Raw genomic sequence first — 13,620 nt, forward strand, 5'->3', positions numbered from 1 at the left:
AGAGACAAATTGGAGAAAATGTTCTTAAAAACACCAAAAAGGGCCAAAAATGCAAAGAAGACCTTCGGCAGCACTTTCGGCCGCCGAACCATGCGTCCAGAGACGAAAGTCCACTACTTTCGGCCGCCGAATCTCTACTTTCGGCCGCTAAACCTTCAGAACATAGCCGAAAGTCCAGCCTCCGAAACTCAACTTAGGCAGCCGAAAATGCGCTCTATTGCACTCTTTCCTTATTCAAGAAGCCATATCCCAAGTTGCCATATTCGAGGAGCCAAATAAGGGAAGTATCTTGAGATCCAAATCTTCAAGATTCACATTAAATTATTGGATTTCAAGATCCCCCTTATTAAGGAAAGAAAATCCAAAGATCACATGTTTCCTACTTAGTGCCATGCACATTCAAAATTCAAAAGGAGTCTCCACCGTCCTTATTAGTGCATGGGCAGCCTCTTAACTCTTAAGGCAACATCTTGAAGACCTAGGACAGCAATTAAAAAGACCAAAGAGCCCCCACTTTCCTTCTATCACATGTGACTCGTTTTTGCCTTCACTCATGCACAAACAAGGCACATGCAACACCAAGGACACTTTGGACAGCCTCTAAAAGTCTCCTGGACTTCCATGAAACCCTAGGCAGCCTCTCAAGACTTATTTAAAGGCTTCAAGAAGACAAGAAAGGCAGCTTTTCATCCTCCAAATTCGGCCAAGCAAGGGCAGCCCCTTCTCCACCTTAGTTCTTCATCTTCTTGCTTTCTTTTCATCTATTTTCTGTTTTGGTTCAGCCATGAGTGGCTGAAACCCTCTTTCTAGTTGAAGTTTGGTTGAAACTAAGGTTGTTTAAAAGGTTGTGAGATCTGAACAGAAACTATTGTCTTTGATTTTATTCAATATTCATGCAATTGTGCTTAATTCTTAAGATTGCTTTGTTGTTTTGATCAAATTGGCCACTTGATTCTTGATTGCAAAGTTAATTGATTGTTGGATTAGGATATTTGTTAGTCCGTAATTGCTGGAAATATTCTGTCCATTGAACACTTGGTGTAAAAACCCAAGGAATTGTATGATCTAACATCATCTCATACGTTTGAGTAGTTAGGGTTTGGATCTTTCTTGTTCTTCATGCAATTGGCAATTGTTTTGATGCCTATGGCCCAAGGACGTTCCTTGGCAATTTGTTGATTAGTAATTGATTAGAGGACGTTCCCTAACCAGTTTGTTCATAAGAAAAGACATGGTGGTGAGAAGCGTCTTCCACCCCCATAACCAACCTATTGATTCAATCAAGATAACCATGTTTCAATGATCAAGCCAAACAACCAAAGTGGATCCATATCTTCAACTAGACTTTTCTCTTATTGATTTCTCTCTTATTTTAGATTACTTGCTGTTTTAATTGCTTTCAATAGTTGTTAATCAAATCATCTCAAAACCCCCCTTTTACTTTCCTTGCACTTGTTTCTATTTCTCTCTGATTACTTGCTTTCACTTATGCTTTCAATTAGTTCTATTGGTCTTGATTGAGATAAATAAATAGGTAATCAATTCTCTGTGGATACGATCCTTCACCACTATCTACAGTTGTAAATTGTAGGTAACCAAGAAGGTTAACTTTGACCGGCTTCGACAACCGCTCCTGTCAATGTGCATTAATGATATGTTATGTATGATGAGGGTTCATGTGTATCCACATGAACCATATGATGCTAACGTCTATATGATGAATGTTTCTTTTCAGAAGACAGGATGCGAGGCTCACATCGTTCTGCACGGTTGACTGGAGTTCCACCTGAAAATGAAGGTATGGATGCCTTTCCCCCTGCTCCGTCAAGAGCGCAGTCGAATAGGACTAACAGAGGTGAAACATTAAGGGACCCTAGAAGGTCTTTTGATGTAAACAGAAGAAGAACAGATCCGGAAAGAATGTCTGCAGATGTCAGGGAAACAGTGGGAGATGATCAGAGGAGAGACGGAAGTCTGGGTGTGTGTTTTTCAGAAGAGGGTATGGGAGAATCTGAAGGAGGCGCTCAGGCCTCAGGATCTGCTTACCCACCTCAGTACTAACCTTACCCGCAGGGACCTGGGCATCCGATGGGAGGCACATCGGATTACTCTAGCTACCACCCATACCCCTCACACATGCCCTATCCTCCCTAGTATCTACTACATCCACCTTACTCCATGTTTTCACCCACCGTATTACCAAAATCCGGCAAACCTTAACCCTGGGAGTGTTATACCACCTCCTCCTCCACCATCAGAACTAGTAATTCTTGAAGCTCAACCACCCAAACCTAACCCATCAGCAGGGAGCAAAGTCAAAATGACAGATTATCTGAAGTTGGATGCTCCAAAGTACAAAGAGGGTGATGACCTGTTTGAATATATCAAGGCAGTGAAGATGATAGCAGATGAGTTAGGGGCCAGTGACAGCAAAGCCATTCAGATGACGGGGTTCACTCTAAAGTGCAAGAAGGCAAAGGAGTGGTTCAAGAACTATGTGGATTCGAAATTGGACGGCTTATTCTGGGAACAGTTTGCAAATGAGTTTGCAGGATGGGCCTTTCCAGATAGTTCGAGGGAATTGAAAGTAATAGAGTTTGAGCAGCTGCGACAGACTGAAGAAATGAGTGTGAATGAATATACAGATAGATTTCTGGAGTTGCTTCAGTTTGTGGGTCAGGCTTATGACACTGATCAGAAGAAGGCTAGAAGGTATACCATGAGACTCCACTCTAGGTATTCCTACCTGATCTTAGCAGTAGAGAGAGAGAGCTTCCACACTATAGTGGATGCAGCCAGAAAAATGGAGGCTAATGCCATTATACAGGGTACAGTAAAGCAAGAGGTGGCATATGAACCATTAGCCTGTACTTAAATGTCTATATTGCATTTATACTGTCCAAGGGGAGGAGTTTGCCAAACTGCTGCAGCTAATGGTTTAGTACCAAAATCTGAACCTCTAAAATGTAACCGAGCAAGCTGTCATTCTTCCAACACTGCTCTAGCCCTATTAACCACGTAATAGGCTACTGAAAAATCTGATTCCATACAACATCATTACGGTGTGTCCACAAGCTCCATATCAACATAAAAACCTTTTCACGTTGAGACATAGGCAAAGAAGTAAGAATATAAGACAACATAGTGTTAAGAGAATAAAAAGATACCCAACCTAAATTTGACAGCAACCAACAAGATCTTGCAAAAGAGCAACAATAGAGAACACGAAAGTCTGTTTCCAGACCAACACCACAAACGAGGCAACACTCATCAATATCCATATGACAAACTCAAAGATTACGTTTACAAGGCAAAGCATTTCGTAAAATACACCAAATGAGAAGCTTTACCTTTGCTGGAAACAACAACTTTCCAGATGAGATGCCATGGAAAACTATGGTCAGATACATCAGCAAGATTATCCTCCATTGCCACACGATAGCTTTCCTTCACAACATACTCACCCTTTCGATTTAAAGCCCAGCACCAATCATCATCGCATTCCCTAAGAGATAAAGGAATACGCAAAATGTTGTCAGAATCATGCTGCTGAAAATGAGTCCGAATTAACTCAGCATTCCACGTCCTATTCAAAATCAAATCGAAAACCATTACAAAAGGCATGTTCTCAGCAACCTTAGTCCGAATATAAGGATCACTTGCTTTTAAAGTCCAAGGATCAATCCAAATGTGAGTGGAACGCCCATCCCCAATCCGTCGCCTGCAGCCATAAGTTAAAATAGAGCGAGAAGCACAAATACTTCTCCAAATCTGACTCGGACCATTACCCACAGGAGCTTGAAAGAAATCAGAATGGGGAAAATACTTCGCCTTTAACACTTTAGAAGCCAAGGTATTAGGATACTTCAAAAGCCTCCAACCCTGCTTAGCCACTAAAGCATTTTTTCTATATAAATGAAATTTATCTTTTAGAATTTATTATTTATTATGTTCTTTTTTAATTTTAAATTAATTGTTACATGAATAAGTTATATTTTATTTATTATATATGTTGTATAATTAATTAATAGTTTTTCTATTTCAACAAAAAATAACGTAATATATACCCATATTATTTATTTTATATAGAAAAATTAGTATGAGAAGTCAAATTTTACAAGTCTTTCTGATTTTATCCAAATATTTAATTCTTAAAACTAAAGGCCAAATACTAAACATTTATTTATTGATTTTATCTAAATTTAAAAATTAAAGTTGGCAAAGTGTTTATATTTGCATGGTATAACACGTGTCATTCTTTATTATGTTCTCGTGGTCTGACATGCCATATAGAATAACTATTTTTTCTCTAAATAGGCTTGTTGATATGAAAATCCAAACATTCTATGCCATTTTATAATTTAATCTAAAATTTCATTTTGTGGCACGGCATACCAAATTTTCAAACGTTTTAGCAATTTTTAATCAAAGGGTATTATTATAATTTTCATATTAAAAATCTCAGATGTCAAAATTTTCTTTTCTAATACATTTTTTTTAAAAAAAATTCTAGGAAAAAAATAAATAAAAATAGAGTATATATTAGTGTTTTTCTATTGGAGATTATGGAACATTAAAATCTTGCCTCTTCTTTGATGAGTTTGAGCTTACCTACTTTGTTTCTTCTTTGATGAGTATACTATGGCGTAAGGAATTCAGGCTTCAACATAAAAGGAGATATAAGCCTTTTGAATGAGATTTAAGAAATTATAAAATATCATTTGTATTATAATAAAATTTTCAAAACATTTGATAATTTGGCATGTTGTATTGAGAATTAAAGTTTTGGAAACAACTAGAAGTTATAATTAACTATTAAACCAAATATACCCTTATTCTCCTATAAAACTGCTACATATAGTATTAGTCCTTCAATTCTATTCTTAATACAATTTAACTCGATTAGTCCCATTAATATTGTATTATTTAATTTTGTAGAAAAATATATATTTTTAGTCTATTTTTCCACTTCAATACAGAGAATATTTCTTTTTTGTATATCATAAAAGACATATGAACAAACATTGTCTCTTTATATCTCAATATACACTTATATCTCTATACTAATTGAGATTAACTTATTGATTACCTTCACTAAAATTGCAATCTATTCAACACTTAAACTTATAAAAATCATAATAATTAAATACAAATTAGTCATATTATTGATAATTTATAAAAAAAAGTAAAAATTAATCATACATTTTGTTGGTTGTGCACTAATTTTTTCTAACAGTGTTATAAATTTTTATAAGTTGAAAAAGTTAGAAGAATATAATGTTATCATTTTAATGAAAATTTATAGTCCAATTAGCTAATTTTCAAGTACAGTTAGCAATAAGTGAAACTATTTCTGACTTCTTTTTATAAATAATCTATTATATGATTAATTTATATTTAATTTTTATAGTTTTATAAAATTAAGGATTCAATAGATTACAATTATATTTCAATTATTTAAAGTATTTAATGGGCAAATATGAAATGGATATAAGTTCAATTAAGTTTTTATACTTTTACTCGAGAACCAAATAAGTCAAATTTAAAATTTTAGGTCAATTTAGCCTCTGTACTATTATTCAAGAATCACATAAGCCATCATTTAATATGATATTATTTTTTAATAACAAAATATTTTTTTAATAATAATATTTTTTATATGATAAAACTTCATTTTTTTAATTTTAAAAATTATTTATTATGTCTTAATATTTTTAAAATTTTATGGTAATTAAAAAAACTAATTTTAATATTTTTTAAATTATAAAAAAATATTTTATTATTAAAACATAATATTATATTATATTGTTAGAACTTATTTGGCCCGCAACAAAAATACAAGAACTTAATTGGTCCTAAATTTTGAATTGCGCTTATTTGGTCTTGAGGAAAAGTATATGGACTTAATTGAACTTATTTTTAGTATGAAATAATATAGTAGTGTAAGTGTAATTTTCTGTAAAATAACGTATTCAATATAAGTCAACTATAAAATAAAAAACAATTTACAGCCACTAATTATTTTTCCTCTCTCTCTCAAAATTCACTCAACTCAACCATTCACAATTTAGCCTAACTGCATGCTACCCTCTTTCCGTTGATTCTTCTTCTTTTGTAATTGACTATTAGTTAAAAATAAGTTTAAATTAAACCCTTTAAATAATTTCTTCCTCATAAAAATTCTACTTAAAACTTTCAAAACAAAATTTAAATAGTAATAAACTTTCTATTTTATATTGAACTACTAATTTTATTTAAATTGGCATCAACACCATATATGATAATAGGTTATATTATTAGCTTCAAACAACGGATAAAATTAATCATAATTTTGCTATGTAAAATAGAATACCGCATAATAAAATATATTAGCAAATCTTTTAAAAAAAATAGCAAGATTTGATTTCTTTTTTTATCTGTTAAAAAAATTATAACAACAAGATATGATTAAAAAAATAATAAATAATTTTTTTCTTAATAATTGTCGGATATTAATAGTAGGAGAGCACTTAATGTTCCTCTATATATAATTAACTACAAAAAAATATGTAACAGTAGATGTGACTTTCTATTTGCATCCCTCTGGAATCTTCCCTACAATTGTTGGCTTAACATCAATGCATTCAGATTTTGCTGGGCCTTCAGGACCACTATATGTCAAGTCAATGTTCGCAAGTTCCACTTTTTCACATGGGACTCCACTGCTGCATATAAGTTGAACGGTAAGAGCAGTTGCAGAAGTTCCCTTTATATTTTTGAAGCTAACATCACTAATCTTCACTTTAGATGGTTCCTGGAAAAAAAAAAAGAGAAGAAATAATTATTTATACAAACAATAGTAATTATCATATAATAATATATTGTTTTGGAACAGTTATCACCTTTTTATTGCATTTGTTCCATGGACAATACATTTGATCTACAATAATAGGATTGGAGACATTTTCCATAGTAATATCTTGGAAATGAATATTAGTTGCAGTATTAGGAAACATTGCAGGCCAAGTTTTAATTCTAACACCATTAGTTGTACCGGTGAGGGTGCAATCGGAAACAGTAATTCCGGAAACAGGATCTTCATTCTCATACTTCCCCAAGCTCCCTATGCTGATGCCATGACCAGGTCCACATGCCACTTTTGTGATTTTTAGATTTTCGGTTCCATCACCAATAGAGATACAATCATCACCCGTGCCTATTTTGGCATTAGATATAGTCACTCCCTTTGATCGCCCAATATGAATTCCATCCGTATTAAGGCTACCTTCAGGTGTACTGACTTTGAAGCCTTCAAATGTGAAATCGTCACATCCCAATACATTGACGTGAAAGTACTTGCTATTAAGAGATGTTATGTCACGAACTAAGCCTTTGGTAATGAAGTTAAACCTTATATTCTGATGAAAAATGTAAAGCAATAAAAGCATTTTAGAAAAGTTTTGGTACGTAATTATAATTTATGGTAAATTTAAATTAGTAACATTTTGTAATATCATGTAAACTAAAAAAAAAGTACCATAGGATGTTTCTTGCAATTTTTTGGATCTTTGTCACAAGATACTCCCTTCCATGCAACTTGTCCTTGACCATCTAAAGTTCCTTTTCCAGATAGTGTGAATTGATCAATATGGTTAAAATTAAACCAACCATCCCCCCCTGCAAGCTCTGGTGGGGCTTGCACAGTTCCCTGAACTTCTACCTCTATTGCCCCTTTGCAAGGACCTGTAACATTCACTATACCTGCCAAGAATGTCCCTGCTGGAATCAATATTTTGCTAGATCCTGCTGCTGCACATGCCTCTTTCCAAGCATCCGCTATAGCCTAAAAGATAAAGGAAAGAGAAAGGTAAGAATTTTAAGTTTAGCTAATATCCTAATATTCATGGGTGAATTATATATTTATACCTTACTTGCATCTGCTTTTCCATCAGGTGCTGCACCAAATTTTGTTATATCAAAAACAGCTGGCTGTGCTTGAACAATAGAGAAATTTATGAACAATAGAGATACAATTGAGAAGATTATTTTAGTATCCATTATTTTTTTTTCTTCCTCCCTTCTTTTATTTTTAATAAAGATTTTACAATGATGAATTGATTTATCTTTCTATATGTTGCTTTATAAGGCTAAAATTTACCAAATTTAACTATATACTAATAATATTTTATATATTTGGTATTAAGCAATTTTTTAGAACCTCTGTATTTGGAAACGTTGAATGTTCTAAGCTAAAAATAGATTCTCAAAATGTACCATGTGTTATATCATCCATATCTCATGTTGTGGTTATGATGACATGTAGATAATTTCTCATGTAATTCTTAAAGCTAAAGATTATTTGTTGAGAAAGACTTAAACAGGTTGATTTTTTTCACTTTTGATGTTTTAGTAAGATAATAAATGACTGAAAAATAAAAAGAGAAAAATTATGTCTAGACTCTGAATTATGAAATTAAGGGAGTAATGGGCGTAATGAAAGACACAAGGAAATAAGGAACAAAGTCTTGCTTAAACTCTAAGTCTCAAATGCACTACGTTATGGGCATAACATATCTAACGAAAGAAATTAGAGTCTAATTCCATATTTGACACACAATTTGATGATCCTTATCCACAAAAACTCAATTGTTTTAGAAAAAATAAAGCACAAAATGTAAGTGAAATCATGGATATACCTAAATACACTTTTCCATCTAATTTTGGTTACTTGTATTTATGCTAAACTAGGATTTTTAGTACTATATAAAGATGCTATTTTGATATACAACATCATCTTTTACTCTTGATTAATTTTGGGAGGCTGAAAACATTTTTCTTATTGCATTTCAACCATGAACATATGTAGCTAAATTCTCTTTTTAGTTGAAGGATAATTGAAGTTTTAGTTCATTTAGTTGTGAGATCTAATTGGTTTTATTATTTTCTTAATGTTTCTTGGTATTTATATTGTTTTTGTACCTATTATTTATTATTGTTCTATTGATTGTAGCATTAAGGTGTCATTGCTCAATTAATAGGATAATATATTATTATTCAAGTTGATTAAATTCATAATTATTTTAGTTTAATATGAAATTAGTGGTGAATTAGTTTAAGTAAAGCTTTCCTAAGGAATAAAATAATCAGACTAAAATGAATCGAGCTTTTGTGTTATTAGTTAAAATCAGGTTCTTCTAATTCATAATGTAGTAATTGGATTAAATTATAGTAGCGTCTCCTACTACTTTTCAAAAGCTAAAGCTAGTTAACGAACATCTCTTAGCTAGTTTAAAAAATTAAGATTGAGTGACTAAAGCTTCTTCGACATCTATAACTATTTTATCTATAAATAATTAGAAATTATTTTTGCATCTATGATCAACCAATAAGACTAAAACTGAGATTAAACTTTCATTGAATTAATCTCATATTGATTTTCTCACTTAAATCTAATTATTTTACTTCTTTTAATTGGTTTAGGTTAATTCTCGTTGAAGTAATTTTTAATTCCTTGCTTTTTAAAACTCCCATTTTATTTTTATTTTTGTTTTGTCTTTCAAGCGAATTAACTTCCTTCCAATCTCTATAGGATAAACCCACTATCGCAATTTAGTTTGATTTAGAAAAGTAGAAATTTATTTTTGGTGGCCTCGACACCTACTAAATCTTAGCAGCATTGCTAAGATATAGTTTTAATTATTTTAGTAATTCTTTTGAATGGCACATTCTAATCCTTTGGGTAGACTCAACTTCAAACAAGAAATCGAGAAAATCGTGAGGAGGTTGAGAAAAGAGATCAAATCGAGATACAAAAATGTTTCATCCTCCAAGACTAACAAAGAGGTTTTGGTTGCTGTCGAGGGAACAAATCATGGGCATAGAAGAAACAATATCTGACCCAAACAATTCTTCTAATGAATTTGACATTGAGAAAAATATGGCTAATAAGCAAGCAATCAATGATGTTAATAATGTTGTTGATTCCCAACCACTTTGTATCAACTATTAAGAACTACATGCAAAACTTAAGCTAAAGTCATGATTGATTTATCTACTCCTTATCTTATGAGGACGTGAAACGGAAGATTCTCATAGGTGCTTGAGTTCCATATTGTATGCTCCAATATGAGACATAATGAGTTTTCGAAAAACATATTAAGCTGAAGGCCTTTCATTTCTCATTAGTTGATGATGCAAAAGATAGTTATATTACCCACCTTTAGGTTCAGTCACCACATGAGGAGAGACGATGAAATTATTTTTGGACCAACTTTTCTTGCTTTTAGAGCATCTGCAATTAAATATTAAATACAAAGAAGCAAGAAAAAGGATACATAAACAAGAACATAAAAAATGTTGAGCCTGTAGCTATCAGCTGCATTTTAATCCGCGAATCCCACCAATTCTTCCTTATGAATAAATTAATCCGCTTCGCGCTTAAATTAATTCCTATTTAACTAACAACCCCAACACGCGTGTAGATTTAATTAGTCAACTGCATTAAAAGAGAAGAATCCAAACTTGATCAATAAAAACACGCGTTTTATTTAAATCAAATTTACTAATTCCTTAATATAAACTAATATATTAATTGCTACTTGTTATTAACTCAATTAAACAATTACGGATTTAATTAGAGTAATTAGCAATAAGTTGTCTCCTCAAAAGATTCAATGGGCCCCTTGAATTCTCAAGAAAACAACAATTTGAATTCTCAAGAAAACAACAATGGAGGTGGTGTTCCTCGAATTCTGAAATTAATAGAAAATAGAAATAAGATGAAGAGAGTTGTAGTGCATGACCTCACAACTTGAACAAACTTCAAATTAATTTAACCTTCAACTAAAAATAAATGTTTAGCCTCTCATGGCCATAATAAAATTATAACAATTAAGTAAATGAAGAAAAAGAAAAGAAAAAGATGGAGAAGAAGGGGGTAGCCAGAGAGGAAATGAGAGTGACAGGTAGAATATGATTCTCCAGGTTGAATGCTGGGAGCCTTTATATAGGCACAAAAAGATAAAATTTAAAATAAAATCTATTATCCCTATCTTATCTCTATCCTAATCTTATCTCTATCCTAATATAATCTTTATCCTCATCTGATTGAGTTTGATTCAATTTCACTCCACTTGAAGCTGATCTTATCCTTGCTTAGATGGCAAAATCTATCTTATCTCCCCATCGCCTCGGATTACAGGTTTGGTCAAGGTTGTAGCCTCCCAGTATAAAAAATCCTTTAATTCAACCTTTTTTCTTCCTTTTCTCGACTTCTGCTCACAAACCTGTCCAAAATCAAATTCAAATTAAAATTAAATATTTATATCAAAATTAGAGTAAAATCAAGGAATTAAATGAGGAAAAAATTGTGAGTTTTTGCAACTCATCAGATTCCCCCACACTTGCACCTTTGCTTGTCCTCAAGCACAGAAATTAAAATGAACAATAAAATACAGCCATATCCTCAACCAACCTGAAATTTAATTTGTCCAAAGCAAAAAACCAAATTGTCATGCAATGCAATAGGATGATAGCATAAATAGCTTAATTCACCAAAATTCACTTCAACAAGTTTCATATTTAAAACTTGTTTCTCAAGGCATTAAGTTGGTCCTCAATTCAATTTCAAGCACAAAAGTATTAGAATGTCATATAATATTAGACTGCCCTTTTGAAAGAATAGAATCTTAGAACTCTTGACTAGACTAATAAAATTTAAAGATTTGGGGGTTTATTATTTATTATTTACACTTCCTACTATATCTTGCTTGAAACCGATAAAGTGAACGTGAAACAAATGGTTACTGAGCCAATTGCCCCAGGTTATTCAGCTCAGGTGGCTACTAGCTAGGGGTGAGCACATTTCGGTTTGAACCGAAATAACCGACCGAACCGATTTAATTTAATAATTTGGTTCGGTTTTAAAATAAAATCGGTTCAGTTCGGTTTTAATTTTTAAAAATTTTGGGTTGGTCGGTTCGGTTCGGTTTTGGAGTCAAAATAGTTTGGTCGAAACCGAATTTAATCTTAAAACGCAGCGTTTTATTATAGGTTATATCAATTCAGTTCACTTCCCATCCCACGTTCTTCTTCACGCGGCGCACACGATACCTTCATCTCTCTCAGACCAAATCCCTAATCTCCATCCTTCGTGTCTTCATCTTTCTTCAGGTCCCGTAGCCACAGCCACCCACCCCAGTCGCCAGTCCCACAGCCATCCACCGGCCACCCACCCTGCCACCCACTCGCCAAAGCCAGTCTCTTCTCTCCATCCGTTGCCGCTTCAGTCCCGCAGCCATGGCCACCCACCCACCCAATCGCCAGTCCCACAGCCACCCACCGGCCACCCACCCTGCCACCCATTCGCCAAAGCCAGAGTCTCTTCTCTCCATCCTTCGCGTGTCTCTCTCACGGCCATCGCTCGCATCTCTCTCTCGTAGCCATCGCTCGCGAGACTCTTTTCACTGTAAGTTTTGATATTGTTTTGATGTTGTTTTGATAAGCCAACAGTGGCAGATGATTCCAAGCAACCCATGTGGAATTCTTCCCTTTATTTTCCACTGTTCTCCTATTCGTTGCTCTGCTGCAACTCTAGTTTTCAAGCACTTTTTATGAGAAAATTCTGCCCAAGTTTTGTTGGATTTTAGTTTACAATCATGTGGGACAGTGGGAGTCTGAGAGTGAATCTGTTGTTGGTCGAGATTATGATAATGGAGTTCTTAGCTCAAGCAAGCATGGCGTCAAAACCGATGGGTTTGAGCTCAGGGGCCAGTCATGGTGTGTTTGCTAAATGAAATTAAAAGTTCTGTTCTTTTTATTCTTCTGTCAGGTATGTTGCAATTGATATTCCAAGCGATCTTTTAGTTCAAATTGGAGTTGTATATTTCCACTTGCATAAGGTAGTCATTTTACTTCTCTCAAGCTCCAAATTCAAACTTCAATGGCAGAAAAATTAGTTATTGATTTATATTGACTACCCATTTTCTCCATTTTTGTTATTGCACAAGTATCCTCTGCTTTCTCGGTGTGGAAAAATGAACAGATTAATATATGAATCACGCGACCCTAACCTGAGTGAATCCAGGTTAGAAGTTGTTGGTTAATTTGGATTTTATGATTAATTGATTGGATTTTATGATTAATTAAATGTATTAGGTTTAAATAAATTCTTATTAGGCTTAAATTATAATATAATTCAATGAAATTAGAAAAAAAAAGCTCAAAAACCGATTTCGAACCGAACCGAACCGAACCAGTTCGGTTCGGTTCGATTCGGTTTTTTGTCCTATTTGGTTCGGTTCGGTTTATATTTTGAAACAATTCGGTTAAATCGGTTTTGGCCGGTTTGATTCGGTACCGAACCGAACCGACCGATGCACACCCCTACTACTAGCTCCACTCATAATTACCCAATAAAAAGGTATGGGCGAGTTTTTTAAACGGCCCAAAAAGGGGTGATACTCTTCCAAACACCGATTTCTCCATACGGAATCACCTTAAGGGGACATCAAGTACCGCACTACTTGGACCATCGGGTTGGTAACCAATTGATCAAGCAACTAGAGGAGTGGGTCATAAGAGTGCATTTATTTCTGATTTTTTATTTTTATTTTTATTTTTTTCTTATTTTTCTTTGATGAC

The 13,620-nt window shown here is 33.5% G+C and overlaps 1 protein-coding gene across 1 annotated transcript; it reads right to left on the reverse strand.

The window, feature by feature from the left end:
* Window positions 1–3,303: 3,303 nt before the first annotated feature.
* On the reverse strand, window positions 3,304–12,278 carry LOC110623246 (exopolygalacturonase). The gene is made up of 6 exons (XM_021768174.2): window positions 12,174–12,278; window positions 7,906–7,968; window positions 7,517–7,822; window positions 6,882–7,397; window positions 6,577–6,793; window positions 3,304–3,893 (listed from the first exon to the last, which is right to left on the reverse strand). Exons 1-6 carry the CDS (start codon window positions 12,276–12,278, stop codon window positions 3,304–3,306), a joined length of 1,797 nt encoding a protein of 598 aa, XP_021623866.2.
* Window positions 12,279–13,620: the final 1,342 nt, after the last annotated feature.

This window comes from Manihot esculenta, chromosome 9 (genome assembly GCF_001659605.2).
Source record: "Manihot esculenta cultivar AM560-2 chromosome 9, M.esculenta_v8, whole genome shotgun sequence".
Classification (NCBI taxonomy): Eukaryota; Viridiplantae; Streptophyta; class Magnoliopsida; order Malpighiales; family Euphorbiaceae; genus Manihot; species Manihot esculenta.